Source organism: Fusarium keratoplasticum, chromosome 12 (genome assembly GCF_025433545.1).
Source record: "Fusarium keratoplasticum isolate Fu6.1 chromosome 12, whole genome shotgun sequence".
NCBI classification, from domain to species: Eukaryota; Fungi; Ascomycota; class Sordariomycetes; order Hypocreales; family Nectriaceae; genus Fusarium; species Fusarium keratoplasticum.
The window spans coordinates 2,187,665-2,213,959 of NC_070540.1; the positions used below are offsets into that span (position 1 = coordinate 2,187,665).

General features: G+C 51.3%; 10 protein-coding genes across 10 annotated transcripts; 3 read left to right on the forward strand and 7 right to left on the reverse strand.

Annotated features, from left to right (window-relative positions):
* Nucleotides 1-2,392: 2,392 nt before the first annotated feature.
* NCS57_01433800 (uncharacterized protein) lies at nt 2,393-2,943 on the reverse strand (the record flags this gene model as incomplete). Its single annotated transcript, XM_053063943.1, has 4 exons — nt 2,393-2,455; nt 2,506-2,570; nt 2,621-2,719; nt 2,778-2,943. 4 exons carry the CDS (start codon nt 2,941-2,943, stop codon nt 2,393-2,395), a joined length of 393 nt encoding a protein of 130 aa, XP_052907276.1.
* A 1,112-nt stretch (nt 2,944-4,055) lies between these two features.
* Nucleotides 4,056-4,453, forward strand: NCS57_01433900 (uncharacterized protein; the record flags this gene model as incomplete). Its single annotated transcript, XM_053063944.1, has 2 exons — nt 4,056-4,337; nt 4,394-4,453. The coding sequence occupies 2 exons, from the start codon at nt 4,056-4,058 to the stop codon at nt 4,451-4,453; spliced, it is 342 nt and encodes a 113-aa protein (XP_052907277.1).
* Nucleotides 4,454-5,342: 889 nt separating this feature from the next.
* Nucleotides 5,343-7,898, reverse strand: NCS57_01434000 (uncharacterized protein; the record flags this gene model as incomplete). The annotated part of the gene is made up of 1 exon (XM_053063945.1): nt 5,343-7,898. One exon carries the CDS (start codon nt 7,896-7,898, stop codon nt 5,343-5,345), a length of 2,556 nt encoding a protein of 851 aa, XP_052907278.1.
* A 1,128-nt stretch (nt 7,899-9,026) lies between these two features.
* NCS57_01434100 (MFS domain-containing protein) lies at nt 9,027-10,497 on the reverse strand (the record flags this gene model as incomplete). Its single annotated transcript, XM_053063946.1, has 3 exons — nt 9,027-9,248; nt 9,300-9,568; nt 10,104-10,497. The coding sequence occupies 3 exons, from the start codon at nt 10,495-10,497 to the stop codon at nt 9,027-9,029; spliced, it is 885 nt and encodes a 294-aa protein (XP_052907279.1).
* An 821-nt stretch (nt 10,498-11,318) lies between these two features.
* NCS57_01434200 (FAD-binding-2 domain-containing protein) lies at nt 11,319-12,938 on the reverse strand (the record flags this gene model as incomplete). Its single annotated transcript, XM_053063947.1, has 1 exon — nt 11,319-12,938. One exon carries the CDS (start codon nt 12,936-12,938, stop codon nt 11,319-11,321), a length of 1,620 nt encoding a protein of 539 aa, XP_052907280.1.
* A 2,055-nt stretch (nt 12,939-14,993) lies between these two features.
* Nucleotides 14,994-15,885, forward strand: NCS57_01434300 (uncharacterized protein; the record flags this gene model as incomplete). Its single annotated transcript, XM_053063948.1, has 3 exons — nt 14,994-15,290; nt 15,356-15,545; nt 15,599-15,885. The coding sequence occupies 3 exons, from the start codon at nt 14,994-14,996 to the stop codon at nt 15,883-15,885; spliced, it is 774 nt and encodes a 257-aa protein (XP_052907281.1).
* Nucleotides 15,886-18,270: 2,385 nt separating this feature from the next.
* Nucleotides 18,271-19,734, forward strand: NCS57_01434400 (EHN domain-containing protein; the record flags this gene model as incomplete). Its single annotated transcript, XM_053063949.1, has 5 exons — nt 18,271-18,560; nt 18,611-19,151; nt 19,209-19,284; nt 19,331-19,585; nt 19,643-19,734. The coding sequence occupies 5 exons, from the start codon at nt 18,271-18,273 to the stop codon at nt 19,732-19,734; spliced, it is 1,254 nt and encodes a 417-aa protein (XP_052907282.1).
* A 186-nt stretch (nt 19,735-19,920) lies between these two features.
* On the reverse strand, nt 19,921-21,855 carry NCS57_01434500 (MFS domain-containing protein; the record flags this gene model as incomplete). The annotated part of the gene is made up of 5 exons (XM_053063950.1): nt 19,921-20,615; nt 20,664-20,743; nt 20,802-21,008; nt 21,060-21,306; nt 21,354-21,855. The coding sequence occupies 5 exons, from the start codon at nt 21,853-21,855 to the stop codon at nt 19,921-19,923; spliced, it is 1,731 nt and encodes a 576-aa protein (XP_052907283.1).
* A 1,811-nt stretch (nt 21,856-23,666) lies between these two features.
* Nucleotides 23,667-24,722, reverse strand: NCS57_01434600 (uncharacterized protein; the record flags this gene model as incomplete). Its single annotated transcript, XM_053063951.1, has 2 exons — nt 23,667-23,877; nt 23,929-24,722. The coding sequence occupies 2 exons, from the start codon at nt 24,720-24,722 to the stop codon at nt 23,667-23,669; spliced, it is 1,005 nt and encodes a 334-aa protein (XP_052907284.1).
* A 739-nt stretch (nt 24,723-25,461) lies between these two features.
* Nucleotides 25,462-25,914, reverse strand: NCS57_01434700 (uncharacterized protein; the record flags this gene model as incomplete). The annotated part of the gene is made up of 1 exon (XM_053063952.1): nt 25,462-25,914. The coding sequence occupies one exon, from the start codon at nt 25,912-25,914 to the stop codon at nt 25,462-25,464; it is 453 nt and encodes a 150-aa protein (XP_052907285.1).
* Between the last annotated feature and the right edge of the window lie 381 nt (nt 25,915-26,295).

Below are 26,295 nucleotides of genomic sequence, written 5' to 3' on the forward strand. Positions count from 1 at the left end.
GCACCGGATGACCGAGGCCTGGTTATTCAGGTAGTTCATGCCGTGTAGTAAGTGCATACCTGCCCAGGTACTCGCGTCATAGCGCTTTATGACATTGCCAACGTGTGTGTTGAAGCATCGTCCAAAGGCCCGCTCCGTGGCGGTTCCCGCAGCATTTTGGTCGCCAATTTCAAAAACTTCCAAGACGCCATTGATGTCCATGTCCTCGTCTCGCCTGGGAACGACGGGCGGGTTGTCGCTTTTATAAATGGTGTTGAAGTCTTGGCGTGTTAGTCGTCATGGACTAAAAAGTCAGGGCTTGACTTGATTTGACGTATGCAAGAGGAATTGACGTGGCGTCTTCATGCATCAACTAACGCCTGGAATTGACACCAAAATTGACTCGGCTCAAGCGAAATTGACTCAAAAACTGCCGTGTCTTATCATGACCCTGAGCTAACATCATCAACTGCGATGGATGTCAAGACTCGTCGTCTCAAGTGGAACCAACTCATCGTCCAATCACGAGCAACCAAATCGACACAGTCCAGTTCATCAACTTTACCCCACAAGCCGCAAGGATCCTTGTCGCTCTCATGAACATATTTCAACACCATCTGAGCTTTTCGCTTTTTGCCACGAGTACAGACACACACCAATTTATTGTTTTTATTCTTCTTTCTCCCCCATGTTTTCTCAGTGGTAGTGTACACTCGGACGTGACTCCTATTTCTGTCCGGAAAGTGACAGCTAACCACGCCCCATATATTGGGTGTATCTGTGCAAATTATATTTTTTTACTCGTTGTCAGGACCTGGGATACTTCCATGGAAATGCTTGCCATCTAGCAAATCCACGTAGCTGGCTTGCTTTTACCAACACCAAGCAGCCACAGTCCTCGTGCCTACCCTAGAGAACCTCATTCTCTTCCAGGAGCCCAACATTACCGCAACTATCAAGCATTAGGATTAGGTCATAAATAACTCGTACTTGGCGCTCGAAATATCTTAGTTGGGAGACTAATTTCCTCCATTATTATATTTTTAATCAGCTGAGGCTGTTTGGCGTCCTGTTTACTAACAGCATGGAAGCTCTGTTTCTTGGGGGGGAAAAAAAAAACAAGGCTCCGAGAGCAAATTTAGGACACCTAGGTAGATTTGCGACTCTTCCATTCTATGGATCTCACTCCAGCTGGATCCTCACCTCGTTTCTCTGGGCACATAAAAACTGACTGGGGATTTGAGCAGTGCTAGATTTAACCGATATATGACATTACAAAGCACTCTTTGCTCCTAAGAACATCGGGGTTCTTGGCTCAACGCTAGTATCCCACTGCCAGCATAAATGCCACATCATTGGCTGGCACATTATGTTTGTATTCCCAACTCTTATGAGTGACTATGCATAAAATTGTCCAGACAGCGACATCCCGCTTGAAACTACAACGGCATTCCTTTCCGTCAACGCAACGCTACAAATCTGTCACATGATGTCAGCTCTCGGGAAGCAATGCCGGATCTAATTGTCACTGTCACATCGCGCTTCGCCACGAGGGGCCGAAGCGCACGGATGTCGGGACTCGGCACCGGCGCGGACCCTCGCCGGAACCCCGGCCGTTCAAATACCGTCGAGATCAGAGTTTGGGGTTCCCGTGATAGCCGATAATGGTTGGGGATCGATCCAGAATGTGCTTTGTGTGCCTGACTAGCATAGCTTTGACGTCAACTTGGTCAATTCCTCCCAGTTGCTGCCGTTGAGGGCACATTGACCTGCCCCTTAGTATTCATTGTTAATTTAGATTCAATCAATTGCAGATACGAGCTGCACACCGCATCTATGAATGGAGTGATCCCGCTGTGCTGCCTCGTCAGCATGCTGCGCACAGATGTAGGAGTCCAGGGGACGGATATTGGCATCATTCCAGTCTGCAACAGTCCACTCACGGGCCCAGACCCCCTGGAATTCTAATAGGGAATTCTGGTAGGCATTATACTCACAATGTGGTTTTGGATTGCCGTTGCTGCAATCCTTACATCCCATGGGCAGCCGACGAGCTTGTGGAGCCATACCAAAAGCAAAGCTCGCGGACTATTGCTAAGAGATACTTAGATCTCCGCGGTTATTGCATACGAATTTCAGTACGTCAGAAGCTCTTCGACTGCCGAAGGGATACTTCAAACTTGATGTTCCCCTGGTCCATCTTGCAGCCTCATGAACCGTGCACTCTGGACCAGCGAAGGGGGAAAAACTTTAATGTGGGAGAGATTGATGCTAAAACAAGACTATGAAGCTAGAGAATCCGGTCGGCATACCCAGTCTTTAAGCGTCATAGAGACGCCAGCTCAAGGTCTCGAAATAACTATAGTACCGCTTGCCCCTCTCCACACCACGCCCACCGCAGTCCCACTCACCCCTACTCGTAGATGTTGATGGTGATGGGCATGTTGAAGTCAATGTCGCCGATGCAGATCTGATACTAAAAATATCGTCAGTCGAAGTAGGGAATGGACAAACTGGGATACGTACACCGTTGTTGTTGTTGCAGCAGATGACGGTCTGCTCGCAGGTGGACGAGTTGGAGCAGACGTTTCCTGAGAAGCGTGAGTTTCTACAGTATCAGAAGCCCTGTGGCATTACTTACCGCCCTTGCCGTCGCTGGTGCAGCAGTACGGGTTGCCGGCGGAGCAAAGGTTGGACTGCGAGACCGAACCACCACTGCTAGTGGGACAATTGCCTCCCTCTTCATACGACGACTATCGTTAGAAATGCTCTTAAAAGTCCAAAGACGTCTAACTCACTTGGCTTACGGGAGGGGAAGCGGGGGAAGGGGATATCACCAGAGGTAGGGGCCCGACGCTCCATGGCTCGAGGCTCAACTTCAGGCCCCTGAACAGGTTCAGCGACCGGGGACGTCATGGCTCCCTGGAGGAAGACCAAGCCGTAGAGAAGAGTCGAGGCATGCATGATGCTGATTGGAAGCGAGTGAATTTGGGTAAAGGTAAAAGGGGTGACGTTGGTCTGAAGAAAAGAGCGAAAGCTTTTGAGTCCGTTGGATCAGAAACGAGAGAGGAGTGGTGATGCTGAGATTCAAGAAGATGGAAATATCATGGGGTTACGAGAGGTATTTGAAGACAGTCGAGTTCCGTATTTGTTGTTTCGCCACAGCGAGCAGCACACAGACTGTGTGCCACAATGGGCAAACCAGTCGCCTTAAAACACTAAACATCTACATCGGCCAAGTATGACCAAACATTACACAACTCTGGATTATTTTTGGCCCCGAGCGATCCGAAGCAAGGCGAGATCCGAGGTCAGCTTGGACTTTGTTGTTGAAGAATGCAACTTCGTATAATCCAGTGTGTTCAGCTCCGAGCTCACAGGGGAAGCTTTGGGCTCGGATCTCTTACTTGCGTTGCAGCCACAGTACCTGCATTTCGAGGCGGTAGCATAGAAGTTGAAGGTTTTCTCTTTCTCCTCGGGCCGAAATACAGTTACAGTCGTGCTTAACTTCAGGTGAAGAGCCGTGCTCTCACGGAGACATCAGATTTACAAACGACAACAGCTCTCATGTTCGGAACATCGGTGCCGGTCCTGGAAACATGTATCGTCATCTCACCGCGATGCGGTTAAACTATCACCGAAAAGTTGGAGGCATCTAGACCGTGCGTAGATCCTGTTTCTCCCCGAGACCTCAATACGAGGACCGGATCGCGAGGTGGATGGCCCAGAGAGGTGCTCTGCATGTCTTCAGAATGATGTCTGAGGTCGTCAATGAGTTCAATAACTTCAGTTGAGGCTGGATTGAGGCAAGAAATGTCCAAGTTTGGACTCGAGCGTGCATACGAGATCGAAGCCGGCTTGCTTTTTGCAACGTCGGTGTTGGAGCAGAGGGCGAGATCTTGGAAGATCAGACCAACGTAGTCTTTAACGGATCGAAAGAACAAAGTCTCCTAGCATGTCGACAAAGGATAAAAGGAGAGCTCTCTCCCACCTTGAATAACTCTCATCACTCACTCAACACAACAATCATCAGTCTACTCTCCAAACACTACACCTTCGCTTCTACAACCATCAAAATGCTCGTCACTTCCGTCGTCGGCCTTCTCCTCACCGCTGTCGGTGCCATCGCTGCTCCCGGCGGCGGCGGCAGCGGCGGCCACCACCCCCAGGGCCCTCCTCCTCCTCCTCCCCCTTCCGTGGGCCCCGTCAACCAGATCCAATCCATCTCTTGCAGCAGCGGTGCCGCCTACTGCTGCACCCCCGAGACCGACAAGTGGGGCAGCAACTACTTCCAGTGCTCCAACTACCTCGAATCCTGCGACAGCATTGTTGTCTGCTGTAACAGCCAGGCCAACCAGGTATGTACACATGGAGGATGCTATGGGTGAAGTGGTCGTGCTAAACATTCATATAGGGCTCCGCTTCTGCGCAGACTTGCGCTGCCTTTGGTAACACCAAGGTCGTCTACAACTAAACCTGAAGCCAACACAAAGTCGATGGCACGCCTTGTGGTTCCAGAGCTAGCCGCAAGGCTCCCGACCGAAAATATTCATCGACTTTGACGATGCGATGGTGATACAGGAGATGGTGGGTTGATGTGGGGGATTTGGCGGATGAGAAAAGGGGAGACGGCGGTTCACTTCAGAATGGAATATTTAACCTTGGTCAACTTACCTCTGATGTTGGCCACACACAGTCCTTACCGAGGGGATGGGGCCTACATAGGCCATATTAAATAAAACAACGAGCTGGGTTGCTGAACTTTGTGTTGTGAATCAATGCTTGTGAAACTGCTTGCCATGGTGACGTCTTTGAGTTAGGAAGAGTCATGCTTTCTAGACAGTTATGTGAAAGGCATTACGACATGAGCAAAATTTTTAGGCGGTGGGTAACACAGTAACTGCAAGACCTGGCATTTCTTCGCCTTGTGCCCCATGGAGCACTCCTCGGGTAGATGGGAAGGTTAAAAAGGAGCGAGGTTCAGGATTAAGATAGGCCATAGAGAGGTGAAGAACCAGGCTACAAACGCGGGAATTGCAAGTGGAATAGACTTGAGGGAGTGGTGGCATTCTGAAATGGTAGTGGCTACCATGGAGAAGCATTAAGGGTAGGAAATGTGTTAGACTGGGTTTTGCGGAATGAGATTAGCAAGAGTGTAGGGCAAATTGAATGGTAGGTTAAGAGGTGGTGAGATGGCCGGATTTGGTTGTGTTTGGATTCACAATATACACACTACCGAAGTACGCCGGAGGCGAAGATACACAGAGTCAGGTAAGAAAGAGAAAAGGCCATGTATATATTTTAGCCACGCTAATTAACTAAATACAGAAACAAGCTCAACAGCAAACATACTCCCAAGACTACTAGATCTTGTTGGATGCATTAGACGCAAAGTACTGGCTGATGTCGTTGGCCTCGCCACACTTCTGGCAATGGTGGATGACAGGCTTGCTGCTACCTGTCTGTGGTGCGAAAGAGACAGCAGCTGGCTTCTCATCGGGCTGAGGCTCAACCGAGCGTTCAGCTTCAGGCTCAACCCTGGACTCTGGTACTTCCTCTCGCTTAATTAACTCTTCCTTCTTCTCATCATCCTTTCGGGACAGAGCAGCGGCTGTACCCAGTCCAGCAGCAGCACCCAATCCGGCAGCAGCCCCAGCGCCGCGATGCTTATCCTCGCTTGACGAAGTGCCAGCATGCTCCCTCTGGGTTGCTCGGTCCTTGGTATCGTCCTCGACCCTGATACCAGAGGGTGTGCCGGATGCAAGAGTATTGTACCTGCCCTCATTGGCCTGTTGCGTGATGGAGAGAGTTGGCTCTGTCGAGCGTTCGGCAAAGTTGTCGGACTCTGTCACAGGCTCGTTCCTGGAAGTGTCGTATACAGGAATGGCAGTACTGCCGGTAGTGGTTGCGGCATGCGGCTCAGTGGACTGGGGCTGATATCCCCGTTCAGTCTCTTGAGTAGTAGCAGGGGTGTTCTCGTGCTTTCTTCCAAGCTCATGGGAGGCGAGAGCACCAGCTCCAAGACCAGCCGCTGTACCTGCAGCGAGCTTGCCATCTCGATGTGTGCCCTCTTGTTGGTATGGCTGCGTAGGTTCATATGACTGTGTAGTTCCATACGACTCAGTAGTTCCGTACGACTGGGCGGGCTGGTACGACTGGGTGGTCTGAGGCTGGAAACCCCTCTCAGTATCCTGAGTAGTGGCAGGGGTGTTTTCATGCTTCTTTCCCAGTTGGTGGGATGCGAGAGCACCAGCACCTAGACCTGCGGCAGCACCTGCGGCGAACTTGCCATCTCGGTTTGAACCCTCTTGGTGGTAAGACTGCGTAGGCTGGTCTCCGGCAAATGTAACCGAAGGTTGAGTGGTTTGGGCACCATAGGCGCTGTTGGGGTCGTAACCGGTACTGGCATCCTGGCTAGTGCCTTGAGTTGCAGCGGGTTGCTGGTATGTGTCGGTGGCGCTGGCACCCAGGCCAGTATTGGAGTACTGATCAGCACCTCGGGTAGCGGTGGGCTCTTGATATCGGCTAGTGGTGGTATCCCCCTGGACCTTCTTGTCGTCATCCCGGTCCCTGGTAGCAGCATACGCGGCACCGCCAGCTCCAGCAGCAGCAAGAGCAGTACCAGCCATGGCCCCGTGGTGCTTGTCCTTGGCGGGCTCCTCCTCAGCCGCAGGCTCAGTCTCATCCTTGGCACTTCGATGGAAGAGACCACCTAGCTTGCTTTCGCGCTCAGGCTTGGGTTCCTTGGTGTGCTTCTCCTCCTTCACCTCCTTAGTATCATCCTTGTGGCTTCGACCGATGAGAGGGAATGACCGGTGCTTCTTCTCTTCTGGCTCGGTCTTGGCAACTTTCTCTGTCTTCTTGGAGGTCTCGTCGGCTTGACGCTGCTTGTTCAGCTCGTAAGCACCAGCGCCTGCAGTGCCGGCAACAGCAGCCCCGGCCAGACCCTCCTTGAAGTGCGAATCCCTGGTGCTCTGCTCCGGGACTTGCTGGGTATCTCGCTGAGACGAGTACAGGTCTGTGGTCTCAGGCGAAGTCTCCTGTTGTGGAATGTTGGTCGCAGCAGCGGTATTGTGCTGGGAGGGAGGTGTGGCTATTTGAGCATCGTAGGGATCAGCGGTAGTAGAAGCACCGCCCAATTGAGATGGGGTTTCCCTCTCGTCAGTTCCACGGTCCTTGCCAAGCTCATAAGCTCCGGCACCAGCAATTCCTGCAGCGCCAGCACCGCCGAGACCCTCATTAAACCGTGAGCCGAGCGCTCTCTCGTGTGTAGTCTCACGAGTGTCTTGTTGGGTAGAATAGGGATCAGTGCCCTGGGACGCAAAGTCCAGCGGCTGGGCACCCACTGGAGCAGCAGTGCCGGCTTGGGACGAAATGGCAGTGGGGTTGGCCTCGCCGCTGTGGATTGCGCGATGGCGTTGGGTATCATCCTCAGCGCTGCCGTGACCAGCAATGGTGTTGTAGACACCTGCACCACGAGGGAGGTCTCCCCAATACGGGTGCTCCGTTTGGGATGGCGCGGCAGTGTCACCAACCGGCTCTTGAGACGTGGGGTTGGTGTTGTCGCCAATGCGGCTGTCTGTGGTATAGTCGTCGGTTCTCTGAATGGGTTCGGCGGGCTTCTCAGAAGCGACTTCTCGAGTGTTGGTTTGTGTGTCATGAGGTTCGGTCAAACCAACACCAGAGTCGGTGTAACCATGACCACGAGCTCTCGCATCGTCCTCGGACCATCCTCGAGGGTCGTTGGGCTTGTGTAGCTTGTTGTGCTCGTGGCTAGTAGAGGTGTGTTTCTGGGATTCGGCGGGCGTCATGTCATCGACTGGGAAAAATCCTGGAGTGTTGCGATCAACGTCTCCTCTGGCGGCATCTTCCGAGTCACCGGAGTGGAGGATTTCCTTGACCTTGGCGCCCAGATTCATGTTGGTTTTGGTGTAGGGGTATCTTTGAGATTGGGATAGGAAAGGTCGAGTTGTGTTAGTGTTGTTCAATATGAGACGTCCAGTGTGAGAAATGAGAGCTCGACCTCATATACCACAGACACACCGCTGCCCAAAACCAGCAAACAGGCTTGGCCGCCTCATCGTCATCATGATCGTTGATTCGACGCTAACAGATCGAGTCGATGAACTGCACCTGATCTTCTTCTTGACGTAAACCGTCCCCAGCTTTCCAGCAATTCAGTGGCAGCTGAATATTCAGCTTTGAACCAACTTGGAAAGTCCCTGCCGATCATTCCGGGAGAGGAAAGCCAAGGCCAAGGCCAAAGCCATCCTCGTCATTTCCATCCCGATCGCCCTTGGCCCCATTTTAGGACTGGACACCAGCCACTCGCCGCTAGTGATGGACAGAAATCTAGTGTACGCTCTGCCGCGCTCCCCTGTCTTGATATTTGTGTCCCCCCGCAAAGTCGTCTGCGTCATTGCTTTGATGCGCAACAAGGATTGTCATTGCGTGGCCCAACCCGGATCTCGCTAACACGTCTGTTGCATCATCTCAGCTTGCTTGGGTCTGACGTCCGCTGAAAACAATTGGCTTCTACACGCACAAACATGTCAAAACAAGATTATCAGACCACCGAAAACCCAGCGGTCTAGCCTTTTCCAAGATTGCAGATGAGGGCCAGTCCAAGTTCCATGGCATCGCATCATTGGGGTCGCGCAAAAGCCGTGCCGCTCGAACCGAACTGGTTCATCTTGTAGAGGCCACACGGCCGGTAGCAGAGTAGCTCTGGTCAGAGCAACAAGCCCAGGGTATATGATGCATTGCTAGAGTGGTGCGAAACTGAAGGTCACCGACATTATCCATGGGGGCTCATTTGATAAAGTCGGTGTGCACCAGGAGTTTGCGCTTGCTAGCACTGGCCCCCTTTGGTGGTAGCATAGCAGAGCCTCAAGCCACCCTGACTCGTGCCGACGCATTGTCCACCTCCTTAGTGCCTCAGGTCCCCCAGAGCCGTCCTAACCATAAGAGTCATGACCATGAGAATCGACGTACCAGACCTCTCATTCAGTGAATACCATCATACCAAGGACGGCTTACCACCCTCCCTACCACGTATACCTATACTCAGGATTACTCTCTCCCAGCTCTGCAATCTCTTCCTCTGTCATTCCTTCAACCCGATCACCATCATCGCCGGAAGCCCACCTTTCGTTGACATGGCGAAACCATAAGCCCATTGTCAGGAATAGTGCCATCGCCATCAGAATCATAGCCATAGACACGCTATGACCGACGATGAAGCAAGGATCGTCCTTGGAGTTGTAAAGCTGCAGAGATATCAGCAATTTGTCATACGTTTGGATGTCCCGGAAACCTACAAACGGTGCCGGAATACCAGCTAAATTGCCAATGGTCACTTGCAGCCCTGCTGCTACCGTTCGCTTGCCGTACCGTGGGTTGTTACTTGGTAGCGATACCAGAGGAATTCCCACAATAACGTAAAGACCGATAGCAACGACACAACAGCCGAAATACTTGACCCCGCCAGGGGAAGGGCTAAGAAGGACAGCGTAACCTGCGGCGGAGACAAACCCAAACCCAACATATGCGGCCCGCCGCTGGCTGCGATCCGAAAGCCAGGCAACGACTAGGTACGTCAGGGCCCCCAATACATAGCATGGAGCGGTCAGGGCTTGAACCTGGGCAATGGACCAAGATCCGAGACCTTGAATGATGGTTGGGAGAAAAGTCGCATATCCATATAGAACCACATCCACCCCGAATTAAGCTACGGCAAACACCCAGACCTTCCAGTCGAGGAACCCGGCGTAGGCGTCTTTCTTATGTAGTTCCCCCGAGGATATGGTATGGCCGATCTGACGTTGCCTTCGCCTCAAGACCAAATCTCGCTCATCGGAGGAGAGAAAATGTGCCGTCACGGGGTCATTAACCAGCCAAAACCAAGCGGAAATGCCGAGAATCACGGTAGGGACTCCTTCGAGAACGAGAATCCACCGCCATCCTCGCATCCCTGAGATACCATCCATGAAGCTGATGGTATAGGCAAGTAAACCACCGGCCGAGCCAGCGATTGCTGAAGACGAAGAGATAAGCGATGCGAAGAGCTAGCTCGAGTGTGGTATAAAATGTCAGGTAGACCGCTAACCCAGAGAATAAGCCACCCTCGAGGGCACCGAGAAGAAGACGACAGATTATCAACCCGTGGAAGCTTTGGACAATGCCAGTAAGGGCAGCCACAACTCCCCAGCCCGCGGTAATTAGGGCTAGCCATCGAGATGGAGTGAACTTCTTGAGGGCGATATTGGATGGGACTTCGGACAGAATGTATGTGACGAAAAGGATAGACACGGCAAGCTGATATTGATCACCCACGAGATCCAAGTCCTCTTCAAGACCATACAATCTCGCGTTTCCAATATTAACCCGGTCGAGAAAGCTAAAAAGATACAGCAGCATCACAGGCGGTATGATCCATCTGTCAAGCTTGCGTAAGAACATTTTCTTGGCCTTCTCGTCGATGTAAAGGTCGTCGTGAGGATCAGGAGTGACAGCCATGGCGCCGCTCGTAGTTGAGTATTCGTCTTCAAGCCTCGTCGGAGAGCGGTGGTTTTGTCGTTCATGTCCTCAGTCGCGTAAAGAGAGGATGAAAAATCCTAGTAAGTAGTTTATAATGGTGACCCTCGCTTAAATTGCACCCAGCTCATTTCTTATTCTCAACCCTCTTGCCCCGTCCTTCAGTACCCCACGAGGGATCCGGGTCCCGATCCCTTGGCACTGAATGAACATGACTTGATAGAGCAGCGATTGTGCCACTGTGATGGGGCAATAATGTCCAGTATCAAGGAACTTGGAATGGTTCATGTTGTGCAAGTGCAGATCTATAGCGATGCCGACACATCCTGTAGGTGGTGTATGTTCTCCGTACACCCTTGAGCAAACCACGCCTAGTGACTAACCATCCGGGAGGCCAGCCGTGAAACCTGGTGTGTACGTCTCACATTATTATTATTTATTATTATCTATCTATTTTCTGGCTTGGTCATTCCATCAAGGGCCGGGCTTCAGCTCTGACAAAGAACACAACAAGTTCTAGGTAACAAATCAACAAACGCGTTCTCAAAACAGTTGCTGCACCAAGTCCAACGCACAAGAGGATTGGTTTTTAACAATAACTAACACTATGCTTAGTGGCATGATTGAAATAGCCCTCATGCTGAGAGCTACGGCATTGCACGATTCAATAGTCAACACGTGGCCAAATGTCCTTGCTCATAGATCCAAAAGTACATGGTGGATTTTCAAGAATGCTACAGGAACGAAACCCCATCTATCGAAATGATCTCTCCTATGATGAATCAGGTTCATTTATGAAGCAGCTAGAGCTTGGTCAGAAAAGATGACTTGGTGAATCCAGTGCTCTCTGGTGTCCGAGAAGACTCTGTACGGCCCTTGGCGACTTGAGCCGCAGCCCTGCCAGCCCTCCTACCAAAGACAGCACCAGAAGTCAAGCCACTTCCGCCGGGGTAGTTAGAATAGAATAGCCCACCCATCATCTCTCCAACGCAGAACACTCCCGGTATCGGTCGGTCGGTTGACGCGCGGATCAGCTGGGCCGTCTGAGGGTCAACCTTGAGACCACCAAAGGTAAAGGTAATACCGCAGGTAACCTTGACTGCGAGATATGGGCCCTTTTCTAGTGGTAGGGCCCAGTTTGACTTGGCGAGGGCCAGTTGTTTCTTGGAGGATTTTGTCGATAGACCGTCCTTGATGGCAGGGTCCCATTTAGCTGACGGGGCCTCTTGTCTATGAGCATATACAGCCTCGTTGTACTCGTGAATGGTGTGTAGGAAAGCGTCTTTATCTCGGAGACCACGAGACACACACTTGTCTGCAAGCTGCTCCAGTGAGTCTGCCTTGAGGTGCTCGACGCGCTCCTCGCGGTACTCTTCGGATCGAAGCCAGGGCGTAGTCTGAGCGTCCCAGACCTGGAACGCAAGTTGTTCGGGCTGTTGCAGAATGGCTCGACCGAACTTGGCATAAGTGTAATTCCTCATGTCCACGCCTTCGTCGACAAAGCGTTGACCGTCCACATTGAGCATCAGACCAAGAGGATATCCAGACTTGGTATACTCGTTTGATGCTACACGATCGCCGACGTTGGGGTTGGCATTAGCATCCCATGCCACAGAATGACAACCTGACCAATTGCCCACGGGCTGAGCACCTAGTTTCTGAATAGCAAGGTCCAGGACCTCTCCAGTGTTGTAAGGCGTTCCACGAACCATGGCCAAATCCCAGCCCGGGCCGAGGAACTGGCTTCTCTTCTGCGCATTGGATTCAAATCCACCGGCGGCCAAGATGATGGCTCGGGCCGCCAGAGTATGATCGACGCCGTCAACCTTGACCGTCACAATCCAGGCGCCGTCAACAGGGTCGGCTTGGATTCCACTGAGCATTGTGGACCAGGAAACCTGAACCGAGTGTCTCTCAGCTGCGGCAAGATAATCGGCAATTAGGCCCTTGCCGCCGTCCTGGGTCTTGATATGAAGGCCGCCCCAGAACTTTATCCTCCCATCAACCTCGTAGGCTTGTCTGTTGAAAGAGAGCTGGAACCGAACACCGTTGGATGCCAACCACTTGATAGCCGAGTTAGACTCAGTAACGAGCGTCTTGGCAAGTTCGGGATCAGACCGTCCGATGCAAATCTTGTCCAGGTCTTTCTGAAAGTCCCTCTCAGAGTACGGCGCCAGGTCGATCCTCTGGGCCTGCTCTCGACTAACGTTGTTGACGATCGGTAACAGATCACCAAGCCCAGCATGAGCTATGCGATATGCCCCAGCCGTAAAGTACGAGTTTCCGCCGACCCAATCCTTGGGGCACTTGTCGATCAGCAAAACGTGTCTTGCGCCGGCTTGGGCGGCGGCGATGGCAGATGCGAAACCTGCATTGCCGCTACCGACGACCAGGACGTCGACTTCTTTAGGGAGCGTGGACATTGTTCAGGATGATGATGAGTTTGTGGCGTGAGGGGTAAAGAATGGGGGTTTTGTTCAACAAGCAATGACAGAGGAAGTAACTTGGATGATACAAACCGACTGAATGATAGATGACAAGTATGTAAGTGAGAAGCGAGAATCCAAGTAGACCTCGTCGGGTTCTACCATCTTGACCCCCGCTCTGTGTAGTCCAATCAGATACAGCAGATAAATTGGACCCTTGGTGTACACCATAGAGACGAGGTCGGAGAGTGAGTCTTCGTGGCGGGGAACTTGCGGAGGGGTGGCTAGACACGCAATACGGATCATCCTTGCTCCGATCTGATTACTCGGGCTCGCCTTCGTCCAACCAAGTGCCGCGATGTAATGCCGAGGTTTAACGTTATTGTTCATCAATGCCTCCAAAAGGGCCCTGCACGAATTGGTTCAAGCAGGGAGAGCAGGATGGGCCGCTGGTCATGTGGCTGGGCTCTCGCCTAGCTTTCTTCAAGGCTGTCAAGTCGCCCAACCTCCAAGATTACGACATTGAGTACTGGAGCTCCAACAGGTTCGGGTACTTGAGATCTGGATTTGCGTGGTATGAGTTTAGGGAGGATAGAGATACTACTCCCTACTTGGATGGTGATTTTGTTCCGGCTTTGCCTTGGAAGCAAGTCCAAGAGCGAATTGCCAAAAGCCGAGTGAAGAAGCTGTGCAACGGGCGTCTATAGATAGCTAGGGATGCTTCCAGATTGTTGGCGTGGTTTCAAACATGGTTCTTGGTACTGCCTTTCACCCCAGCCGTTCCCACCTTTTACGTAACTCGATGATGGTGTTTCCCTATCAAAGTGTGTAATTATCCCTATTAATATTGATTCTCAACTCAAAACCCTTCACCTCATTGCCAGGTACTTTGCTAGCGTTTTAGCAGCTTCGAGACGCCTTGTTTCATTCTCCAAAAATAACATACCTCAGACACGGGTTTATCTATTTACAATTATTCATATGATCGAAATGCCATCCATACTCGGCACAAAAAAGTAGTAGATGTTCTCTGCGCCAAAGAATGGGATCTAAAGAGTCAACAGTATTAGGGAGCAAAACACACAAAACTACCCTAGAGCCGAGGATAAAAATAGTCCCATCTGAAACGTGACAGCGTTTTATCAATCCTCGCTCTGCTAAATTAAGCCCATGAAACACCCCTATTTTAAGGTTGTTTTAGAAACGGATGGGAGGATCGGCTAACTCTATTGCTTGAGATTTTAGGGAAGTCGGTCGCGTGCTGTGTTTCCCACTTGGACGACATGCGCTATAGGGAAAGCCAATGTATAAACACCGATTGTATAAATAGTGATTGAGTGAGATCGGAGACACAGCGTATGGGATAGAGCTACAATAATACCGTTATCTCTCACCCGTAATTGCAAATGCCGTGGGGTGGCTATCCTGCGACATCGCCAAGAACAACCGCTAAGAACAGCGACTAAAGACCTCCAATCTCCAAAGCCCCCTCCCGTTTCACGTCACGTCAAAGTTGACTGCCAAGCACCGCCAAGCTCTCCTGTCGGTTGCAAATAGCCGCCAAAATTAACGCAAGCCATCGTTGTGCAGGTAAGCGATGTCTCATCTGACTTTGCGATCCAACTCCAATAGTTCGCATCTCTTGGCACCCAGGCGGCTTTTGGCCGTGTGTGTCCCGGAATAGCTTCAAACCTGGGCGCTTGCAGTGTTGCGACTGCCTCAGATTGCGTTTCGAGGCACTGAATGAGGAGTAACTAGAGGGTAAAACAGATCAAACTGCGTTGAAAGAAATAGGGAGTAAAACTTGTCTATAAGTGGACTTCATGGTCATCCCATAGAGTGTTTTTGAATCATCATTCTCTTCTACAAGCCCTACTTTGAGTATTCCTTTGTCAGCTTACCTTTCCTTCTCTCTGCACTCTTCTTCCATTTTCGGCCGGCCCGAAGTTTCCTTGCCTCAGACTGATTTCGTTTCTTCTTCGTACCGTCGCTCAAATTTTTCACCTTGCAACCAACAGACCAAAGCATCACCGCCAAAGGACGTCATCCACCATGAAGCTTTTCACCATCACTCTGCTGGCTACTCAGCTTTCGGCCACCCTCGCCGCACCCGCTGCCATCCAACATGACAGGCGCGCCCTTGTCAGACCTCGGTCTCCCCACGCTCGCTTCTCTCTAGTCGCCACGGTGACTTCAACCATTGTTCCCAGCCAGACCAGCGCAGCGGCTGGAGAAGGTGGAGAAGGGGGCGAGGAGGGGGCTGAGGATGAGGTCGAACAAGCAGGAGAGTTCGATGTCCCCATTGTCCTTCCTGGCGGAAGCAAGGTCGACACTCTGTATCCTCCAGGCGTGAGTGTCCTTTCCATTGGTGCCTTTTACAACGAAGCACATTGTCTAATATGCCGGCTTGACAGCAAAACGGCGTCTTTGAGATCGAGTTCCAGAACGCCGAGGACCGCACCCTCACCGTGACCCAGAATCCGTCGCCCGCGGCTCCTCCAGCAGGCTTCCGCGCCGTCGAGCCAGTCTCTTTTATTGTCAATCTCGCCGAGGGCGCCGAGGGCTTGACGCTTCAGAAAGTCGATTACATCTTGAACGCCAATAGTGAGCTTTGCACCATAGCGATGGCCCAATGACATGCTAACTTCTTTCCCAAGGCACCCTCGACATCAGCACCGGAGCTATCGGGCGCTTCTGTACCGAAGCCGGCGCCTTCGTTATCGACCCGGCCGTTGGCGAGTTGGAGTTCGAGGCCGAAGAGAACGAGCTGCTTATCAAGGTTAACAATATGAATGGCGAATGGGGTATTTTTATTCCCGACGCTGCGGCGACTCCTGGTGCCGGTGGTGAGGCTGCTCCTGGCGAGGAGGCTACTCCTGGTGGTGATGCGAAACCAGACACAAAGCAGCAGTTGATCAACCTGCTCCTCAGCTTGCTTGAGTAAACCCTGAGTCTGTTGGGTCTTGTTCTCCTGTCGTGGGAGATGTGAGTTGCTTCCATGCCATAGAGCACTGATTTTTTCCCCAACAAGCTTCTCCTGCGCCAGCGGCGACAGAGCAAGAAACAATACTCAGCTTGTGGCATTTGTTCTCCTACACCTGGGTCAGGGGCGGCAGTTCTCAACATCATGGCGCGCTTCCCGTCTTCTGTCTCTTAACCAATTGACACCCCTGCGCAAATCGGTAGCTATAGAACGATAGGTTGCCTCGGCCCTCTGCCGGCTTTGATACCGCGATAAGTTGACAATATCTATCTACCATTACCTCTTGAGAAACTTCATCACCCAACCACTAAGGAATCTTTCTATTACTTTACCGCCCCGCTGTATGATCTTGTCTTCCACCCATCAGTGCATTAGGGGCACACCCCGCGTTTGTTAGCCAGTCTCGGTGAAGCTTGAAGCGTTTATGTGGAGGATATTAACAGCCTAGAGAGGACTTCTGGTGTAGAATGCTCATGACGATATTTCTTGGCCATGTCTGTAAAAAGAGAGCGGACTCGGTCTCGTGAGATGGATGCTGTTTCCGGGTGCTGATCTACAAGCCGTGGCTGCGGAATATTAGATACAACCATTTCGGGACACATTGAGCAAAAATAAAAGCTTTTCTCCCCACCCAGAATCGAACTAGGGACCTTTCGGTGGCAATTCTTCAGTTACAGCCGAACGTGATAAACCAACTACACCATGCGGAGATAAGATTTGATGACGGGGAACCGAGGCCAGGCCGTCTATGTGGGCATGGGTTAGCCCCACCACTCAGGCAACTCACGAACCCCGTCCCTCGAGGGCGAGCCTTTCTACCTTGCATTAACACTGTGATACATATAAAGAGAATCTCGGCTCTTTGGTTTGTGCTGTAAGAGGCAAGTCAGAACGCTCAGCCAGCCAGAAGCGGCTTCGACACCCTGAAAGTTGTGTTCAAGCGCATCATTCAGGTCTATCGATTGCCACTGCCATCCCTCGAGTACCTCTCTCATACTGAATTACGTCGAACAAGCCAAGGATACGGGTGAGCCAAGTCCCGACGTTAACAACAGCGACTAGTGACACGGCGACTTCCAGATCACCGACGGTCCCAAAGCCTCCCAGTTGACCTTGACGACATTACCATGGCCGACGCACCTTCCAACCCCCGCTCCCTTATGCCAGGGCCCAAAGAGCAAGAGTACTACTACTTCGGCTTGTATAGCCGCCCGAAGCTAGTGGCACAAAGTAGCACGAAGCCGTGGTCTTGGCAATATGACGGTTGGTCTATCAAGAAACGTCTCGGCACGGTCGGCGAGCACGCATGGTAGAGCCATGGAATGACAGCCAAAGATCCCTGGGGCGACAGATCCTACAAGCCGTCCAAGAGCTTAAATGGACTGCGATCGATGTGCTTCGTATTAGCTACGAACGCAATAACGACTGGACCGAAGAAAAGTTTGACAATCCAGTGACTCCTAATTTCGGTCAAGATTGGCTCGAATACCTTCGAAAAGGCAAATGACGTCGTTGCCGCTTGTCACCAGATCCTCAAGGGCCACGAGCTCAACGATGTCCAGGTCGAGATCAAAGAGTCAGAAGTCCCCGGGCTACATCGATGCCTCTGCCAACGCCGAATCTGCCTGCGCCAGATGCAGCTACACCGAGTTCGGCTACGCCGGGTCAGGCAACACTGAAACTGTCTTCTGGGTCCCTTGAGGAACTGGTAGCTATGTCCGCAGACTTCTCTGAATTCCTTGAAGTGTCGATGGCCTCATCTGCTGCGCCACTGGCGTCTTGTTTATTGCTTTGCCCGTGTATCAGTCTATGTGGAGTCGGTAATGGACGCGAGCCATGGTCTGGACACTTTTCGAAGATTTCGACTCGACCGGAAGTCTTCTCCGGGCCATTGATACCATGTACACGCCTTCTACAAGCTTCTCGGAGGGCGGCCAATAAACAGTAGGTGTGCCCCAAGACGTGAGGCCCATCACGAACAATGCTTATAAATATATCATTCGAGTTTTGTAAGTCTTATGCAGAGGGCGGACAGATTGCGATTCATAATATGGTTTCTTTGTGGTGCTTAGAAATATGATATGACTGCCTCTGCCGACAGGCAACTTTTTGCGAGCCTAAGTAACCCGCCCACAGAAAGGACCTAAGCACTAAAATATGACCGCATTCTAGTTCGCCGCGATCAATGAGAGCAGCAATGAAGCTAAAGGCGTATTGTTGTTGGTAATTCTGTATAAAGTCACCGGCGGTTGCCGTGTTCTGAGAATATCCAGCAAGACCTGGAATCAGGCATCTTTCAAAACTATCAACGCCCTATAGACGAGCTCAGGCAACGTACATTTCGAAATGGTGCAATTGAGCATATCGGGCGTTCTCGGAGCTCTTTTAGCTGCGGCAGCAGCCAAGTCTCTCCCGCCGAGTAGAGCCGACAACTTTCACCTACGCCCGTTCCATATCAACCTCTCCTACAACGTACCTCGAATGATCGAGTTGGTGCGCAACTATCGGCTGCCCGACAAGCCCGAGTACCCTGGTGTCGGTTCATCTATGGGGATTGACCTGGATGTCCTGAAGAGCCTACGGAAGCAATGGTTGTCCAACTTTGATTGGAAGAAGGAGCAAGACATCCTCAACAAGTGAATGAACAGATGCCTTCTCAGAGTCATATATACTAACGTATGAATAGACTTCACCACTACACCGCCACAATCGAAGGTCTCGACATCCATTTCGTACACCACAAGTCCAACGATCCAAACGCGATTCCCCTCCTTCTAAACCACGGATGGCCCGGCTCGTTTCTCGAGTTTATCCCAGTCATCGAACCCCTCATCAAGAAAGCAAAGACATCTACTGGAAAACCCGTGTCCTTCGATATCATAATTCCCTCCCTTCCAGGCTACGCATTTTCTTCCTTGCCGCCCGAAGGTTGGACAGTCGAAGACACTGCTCGAGTTTTCAACACATTGATGACCGAAGTGCTCGGATACAAGAAATTTGCTGTTCACGGAACTGACCTTGGCGCCCCAATTGCATACCATCTTTATGACGCGTTCAATGCCACAACACGAGCAGCACACTTCGTCTTTATGCCCTTCTATCCCCTGACCCCAGACGAGCTCGTAGCTTGGAACATCACATTGTCGCCAGAAGAAGAGTTTGTGGAGCAAAATTTTGTTCGCTGGGCTACGACTGAGGCGGGATATTTTCAGGAACACTCTTACAAAGTAAGGAGAGATACATTTTCCCATGTCAATACGGTCGGATGCTAATCTTGATGATAGCCCAACACTATTGGCCTGGCTCTCTATGACAACCCCGTGGGACAGCTTGCATGGATAGGAGAGAAGTTTATCAACTGTTCGTAAAGCCAAACTGAAATGTCTGCTCTCACTAACTTATGTAGGGTCGGATCCTAGCGCAGGCACCTCGCCATCGGTGCTGGACCATAATGAGATCCTGCGAAGCGTTTCACTCTACTATCTCACCAAATCTTTTGTTTCCTCGGCCTATATGTATGCGCAAAACTTGAATGGCTTCAAAACAGAGTATACGAAAGCCCGAACCGACGCACCGATGTTGTTTAGCACATTTAAGTACAACGTTGGATTTTGGCCAAAAGAGCTGCTGGCGAAGCTAGGCAATCTCGTGCAATACCGATGTAGGTCAAAATGTCCAGAGGTGAAATGTCCACCTTTGCTAATGTGTAATTCACTAGTCCATGGTTTCGGTGGCCATTTCCCTGGTGTGGACAATCCACCAGCACTCGTCGAGGACCTGCGCGAGATTGGCACGTATTGGCAGACATAATTTTGCTAGAATGTTGAGACATAGGCCCCGAGTGAGCTTGCACCTTGAAACAACGCGAATAATACTTGGTCGTTATGAACATAGACTGTTTCATTTACCATCATCGTAGCTATTTACACAGCATGTTTCTGTCATCGTTACAATAGACCGAACCTGTAGAACTCATCCATCCTTTACTGCCTTCAATTAAGCAGTAGAATCCTCAGTCTTGTCCCTGTCATCACCAGACATGGCCTGCTCAACAAAGACCTTGTGCCAGTGACCTCTGCACAGAAGCGACGTAGTCTCCTTGACACCAGCCCAGTTCTCCCTCACAATGTCCATAGTGGGACGCGAGAAGACAAGGTCAATCTCCTCAAGAGTCTTGTTCTTGGTCTCGGGCATGAAAAAGATCTGGTAGATTTCTCCCACAAAGGCAATGCCGCCGTAGAAGCCAAGAGCCAGACCGGTCTTGGTCATAGCCTTTTGCATGGCTGAGAAGTTGTAGGTGACGACGAAGGAAGCGAGGAAGAGGAGGGCATCGGAAGTGGTCATGCCGTAACTTCGGAGGTAGGTGGGGTAGACCTCGGAGGGGACAACCCAGGTCAAACAAGCATAAGAACCGAAGAAGCCCATGTAGATGATGAGACCAGTGAGGTACAGGCCTTCAACAGTCTGCAGATCCTTCTTGATGTCGAACTGGTAGCTGACGCCGATGAGGACGAGGCCGATGAAGAATCCTGGAAGCATGGTGATGGCCCAGAAGCGGCGACCGAATCGCTCCATGAGGAAGATGGCAGGGATCGTGCCGAGGAGGAGAGATCCACCGCCGACAAGGGACATGTAGTTGGACTGCTCCTTGTCGAAGCCGATCTGGTTCATGAGGACAGACATGTAGTACACTAGCAGTGGTTAGATAACAGATAGCCATATGAGCGAGCGTGACTTACTAATGGCGTTGACACCAGTAAGCTGGCCGAGAAGGATCATGATGTTGGCATAGACGAGGGCACGTCGGGCGCGAGGGACACTGGAAATAGATTAGCTTCACCACTCTACAGTAGGTATCAGGCGACGAATAAACTCACGTGAAAAAGTCCATCCAGGGGAAGCGATGGTTCTGAGCACCCTCATTCACCTCGGTGTCTTCCTGGTTGACGGCGGCGCTCATGACGTAAAACTCCTCGCGAGCATCACGGGTTTCGACACCGCGAATTCGCTTCCAGACCTTGTAAGCTTCGAGCTGCTTGTTCTTGTGCATGAGGAATCGGGGACTCTCGGGGAGGAAGAGCATGCTGTCGAGTGCAATTAGCGACATGTTCGTCAAGTATAACAGGGGGACATACCCAAAGAACATGATGGTAGAGAAGAGGAGGGAGGACCCCAAGATGTAACGCCAGTTGCCAGGGACCCTGAGGAAGATGGCGGCGACGACGTATCCAAAAACTTCACCAAGGGCAATGTTGAACTGGTAGAGCGAGACCAGGTTTCCTCGAATCCTTCGCTCGACCGTTTCGGCAACGTAGACGGGGACAGTACCACCTTCAAGACCTACGCCAAGACCGAGAATGACTCGAGAAGAGACGATCATACCTAGCTCGTTAGTATTGATCGTTGGCTCAGGTCTAATTGCGACTTACCAAAGTTCATAGAACCAGCTTCCAGGGCAGCGCCGATAGTGTAGAGAATAATAGAGATGATGATGGCGCCCTTTCGGCCGCAGTATTCGTTGGCAGGCGACAGGAGAAGAGCACCGCCAACAGCTCCCAGAGGCATACCCGAGTTGACTAGACTGTTCTGTCGAGTCGACAGGCCCAAGTCATCGGGGAGATAAAGGTTGGCGCCGGAAATAAGACTTTGATCAAGACCTGAAAGAAGACCACCCATACTGGCAAAAGCAACCAGCAGCCAGGTAAAGTGCTTGGGGTTCGCAAAGTTGAGCTGAAAGAAGCCAGTCTTCAGGCCTCCATCTGCTTCGAGCTGTCTCTCCATTTCGTCGACGAGATCATCAATCTCGTGGCCTCCAGCTCTGGCAACCTCGAGGGCCTCGAGCTCGACCTTTTCATGGCCCATTGCCTTGTGAATGGCATCTTTTTCATGGTCGACCGTGGTGGTCGAGTTCTGTCGCTCGGACTTTGCCATGGTGATAGATAAGCTGACTGCAGCTGATAAGAGATAGGCACAAGAACAAGGTTCCTGGGGAAGAGTCCGGAGCCCCAAGTTTTATAACGCAGGAAAGCCCACCCGCAATCCGGGACATTAGACTTCTCCGGAGATTCTCGCGTCCAGAGTGAGGAGGCCCGCATTCGAATGGAGTCGTGAGACGGATGCGCATGACGGTAGCACCGAGGAATTGGCCGAAGATTGTATTGCGTGAAGAGCTCTACGGATCCGCGAGCCCCATCGACCAAGTGCCGTTTAAGCCGGTCCCGAGGACTCTAGTGGGCTATCCCCATGGCGGTTTGCTACACTCCTTGTCGGCGCCGTCGAATCATGGCGGCATCACCGCGCCACTAATCACGCTTTGTTCAAGTCGATGTGTGAGACATTTTTTTTCCCTTGACTGCTGACTCGGTTCTGACTCTGGAGAAGCAGATGTCTATGCAATCCGCTGATCTGTTGCTCCAAGCGGCCATCGAACCATTGCCAGTTGAAGGGAGATGATCCCTGAAAGAATTTACTCTACTAGGAACAGGGAGTCTCCGCTGTCGGCCCGGCGTGAGATCCAATCAAAGCACTGAAAAATGACACGGCAACGAAGACTTCTCTCAACTCCCGAAGGATCTTCATCACCGGACCGTCTTTTGTCCCCCTTCCAGAAGTTTTCGAAAAAGTGGATCGACGTCATCTCTGCTACGTCACGAGGCCACCATGTTTTCGGCCGGCCATGGCAACCGGGATGAGGCTCGACCGGCTTGTTCCAGGTTCTCCACTGCCGAAACCCCTTGGGGCCGACTCGTTTCATTTAGTTGGCACTTGTTCGGGTGGCATGACTAAAGGGCCTTTTCCAAAACCATGTCCCCATGGTGAAGGAAGAGTCTGCCCGAAGAAATTCCACGGGGAACAAGGAAAACATGGTGTAGCAAGCAAGGGTGGAGTGGAGCGATCCAACACGAAATGTGTCTGCCTGATGATACGGTAGCAACGGTTGGTGATGCCAAAAAGAAGCGGACCAAAGTTTAAATAGTCAAGTGATTCAAGGAATTGGAGAGCTGATCAGCGGTCTCTGAATCGCCAAGGCCTTCTACGATCCATGCCAAGACGGGAACATCGACGATAGCGCCAATTAATTGCAGATAACGCGGCTATACGAATGAGGCGCAGGCGCTTTAGTTGAGCCTCCGAGAAGCTTCAATTAATAAAGTCAATTTATTTGATAGAGCAAAGACGCTCTCATATACTCATGGATCTCGCTCACGCGACGTGTCGGGCATCATTCCGACCCCCACTCTGCAAATGCACGCGAGCTCCACCCCTGATCTGGATCGTGAAGCCTCATGACCACGTGGGGTTGAACATGTTGTTTTGCAACTTCAGGGATCCCAATTGACAAATCAACTGCTGGTAACCTCAATAGTGATTTCTTAAGTGTATGTAGGATATGGATTACGTAGACTTTAGGCTATTTGCAAATTAGGTGCAACTGCTATTGATATAGGGTAAATGGCCTGATTCAGTGTGGTCAATGGCTACTATATACTTCGGGAACGCGATAGATTGTTTAAACAGTCTGACAATAATCAATGCTCTTAATGTTCATCTATAAGAAGCTACATGCCCTCCACTAAGCGTGACCTTAGATCAAGGGCCAAGGTCAAGGTGAAAAGATGTTTTGCCCCAGCCCTACATGAGTCTCTTGCGTCAAAGCTTTCACCTCATGCTGGTCTCAAGCCACAATCACTCATACCGTGCAACCATCCCTAAGACATCCAGGTTTATCCCCATTAAAAATGCTAGTTCATCGGTCTCAACTCTTGGATATCCGAGTGAACGGAGCGGCGCGACCTGGCACCGCCTCCACGACCAGCCACAGGGAAAAAGACATGTGGGTGAAAGATGGTCATGAGTGCAACAGCAGTCAGAATCATGTGGCTTTCAAACGTGATAAAGATAGCCTCGGTCTTCATAATATCACTGCCCCAGCCAGAAGCCATCTCTATAGCACTGTGCCGAGTGTTAGCGAAAATACGAGGCTTCAAGGGTTGTTCCTCATACCGATAAATGCAGCGAACGAGAATGAGATTGTACGCGACGACTAGAGACCAGATATAGACCTTGAGTGTGGCTTCAAAGTCGTACTGGCCTTTTCCACCTGAAGCTTTGCCGCTGTCTTGGAGGTCACTGGACCCCAGTCTGGAGCGGAAACGACCAAGAGATTGTTGTCTCTTCCATAGGTAGAGGAGCATGATACCGCCACAGACAACCATGTTGACAACCTGGAAGATGGTGCCTCCAAGCAGCAAACCATTGCCTATATCCATGAGATCCTGTGCTTCTTTTCCGCTTTTGCTGGACGCCATGGGAGCTACCGCACCGCCAGTTCCCTGCACAGCAATTGAGACCATGTCGCTGCCAACAAGTATCCAAGGGAGCAACGCAGGGCGAAACAAGGACCACTCTGACCCATACCAGTCGATGAGATGCTTGAAAATGATCGAGGTGGCGGCCGCGATAAACGTAGGAGCAAGCACAAGCCCCAGGTTTTGAGCCAGAAAGGCATTAAAGTTCCATGGGTCGTCGCACATGATGATGCGAGCCGCGTAGCCCATGGCTTCAAAGGCGGTTCCGACACCGAACCACGCGCCATAAGACCATGCTTTGGAACGCCAGGCGTAGAGCATTTGCGTGCAAAAGCACGTGAAGTACAGCAGGGTAAACCATATACAAGCTGACTTTGTAAAGTAGTCGCCGTACATTTGTGCCTCTACGGGGCATTGTTCGTTGACTTCATCGCAAGTGTTGAAGGTGGGTATGAAGACAACGGTCGAGTTGGTCGAGTTGGAGGACATGGCGTGCGAGGCCCGAGGCGAGGTCGGATGTCAGGGAATTGGTCGACGAAGATAAAAGGATCGAGGGGGATTGGTCAGTTGCCAAGGTTGAAAATGGAGAGACTCGATAAGAAAAGCAAAGAGAATACAGAGAAAAGACAATCTATAGAGAAGAGAATGATGGTTGAGTGAGTGAAGGAGAAGAAGGCCTGGAAGAGGAGAGGAGCCATATAAATGGCATTGCCAAGCACTGGAGTTCGAGAGTCAGGGGCATGCAGCCCCATCTCACGAAGCTGGGTTCCGACAAGCCAAATAACCATGAAAATAAACTCAGGTCGGGGCTGTGTTCCGAGCTTCTTGGCATAGTTGGTGCCGGTCATTGGGCGGGCATCTCGGATCGCTTCGTTTAGGAGCCGCGGGTCAGCCAAACACTCGGGTTCAGAACGAGGTGCGAGATGTGGCATTGCGTAAGTGTTTCTTGGTGTCTTGGTCAACTTGCTTGGCAGATAAAGCCTCTGTTCCTCGGCGCTGCTTCCCTTAATTTCAGGGTAGACTTTATTGCAGTGATAAGGGATTTATACTCATTGTACATGCGAATGACGCATCAGGGCACACAACAAGCGGAATAGTGTTATCAAGACAATGAAACAACTATAGCTAAACAACATACATCCGACATGTGCCAAGACAAAAACACACTCCCCTCACCAATTCTGCATCGCTGATACCAGCATAGACCTGGGCTTCCCTCAATCGTCGTTCAAGTCCTCTTCACCTTTCCTCCAGACGGCTTGACTCCCACCCCCAACACAAACAATGCCCTCAAAACGGTGCAAATACCGGTAACAACGATGCTGAACCAATCCAAAGGTCTCCAGTTGGAAATCGCAAGAGTTCCCTCAAGTCGCATGGCCACATAAATAGACGTCAACATGGTAAAGTCGGCCCAGAGAATGGCAAAATGCAAAATCTTCCAGACGACGACATCTTGCGTGTACCGTTGAAGAAACACGAGCAAGACCAGATAAGACGTGCCCATGCCGCCGATTTGGTAGAGGAAGGGCTTGAGCTCCTCTGTGAGTGGGTAACTGGGCAAGAAGGCCTCGACGGCGAGGTCGTGGGCGAATAGATTGCCGTACATGCCCGCGAGAGTCAGGATGGGATCGACCCAGAGGAACCAAATACGGTAGATGGGGTGAATTTGGTCTGTCATTTTGAAGTCTTATCCGGCGAGATGATATGGGCGAAATAGAGTGGTGGTAATATTGGGGTATCGGTCTTGCTAAAAGAGGGGTGAGATGACCATGGTTGGGGAAGATACAGAGTGAGGGCAGTCGATTATTTTATAAGCGAGGGCAAGCAGGTTCAGTAACTGCGATCTGAGTCAGATCAGCCATGCAGCGTCAGCATTTTGACCCAACACGTCTTAGTTCCTCCTCTTGGCCAAGTTGGGGAGAACTGTTGCGAGCTCGCTTGGCAAACCATTGGATGAGTTGGGCGGGAGCTCTCATTGTGTATGTATCGGGTTTCATGAAGCGCTGAGTTTTCGCTGTTTTGGGGAGATTGGTGCGCTTCCAAGTGAAGCCATTGACCA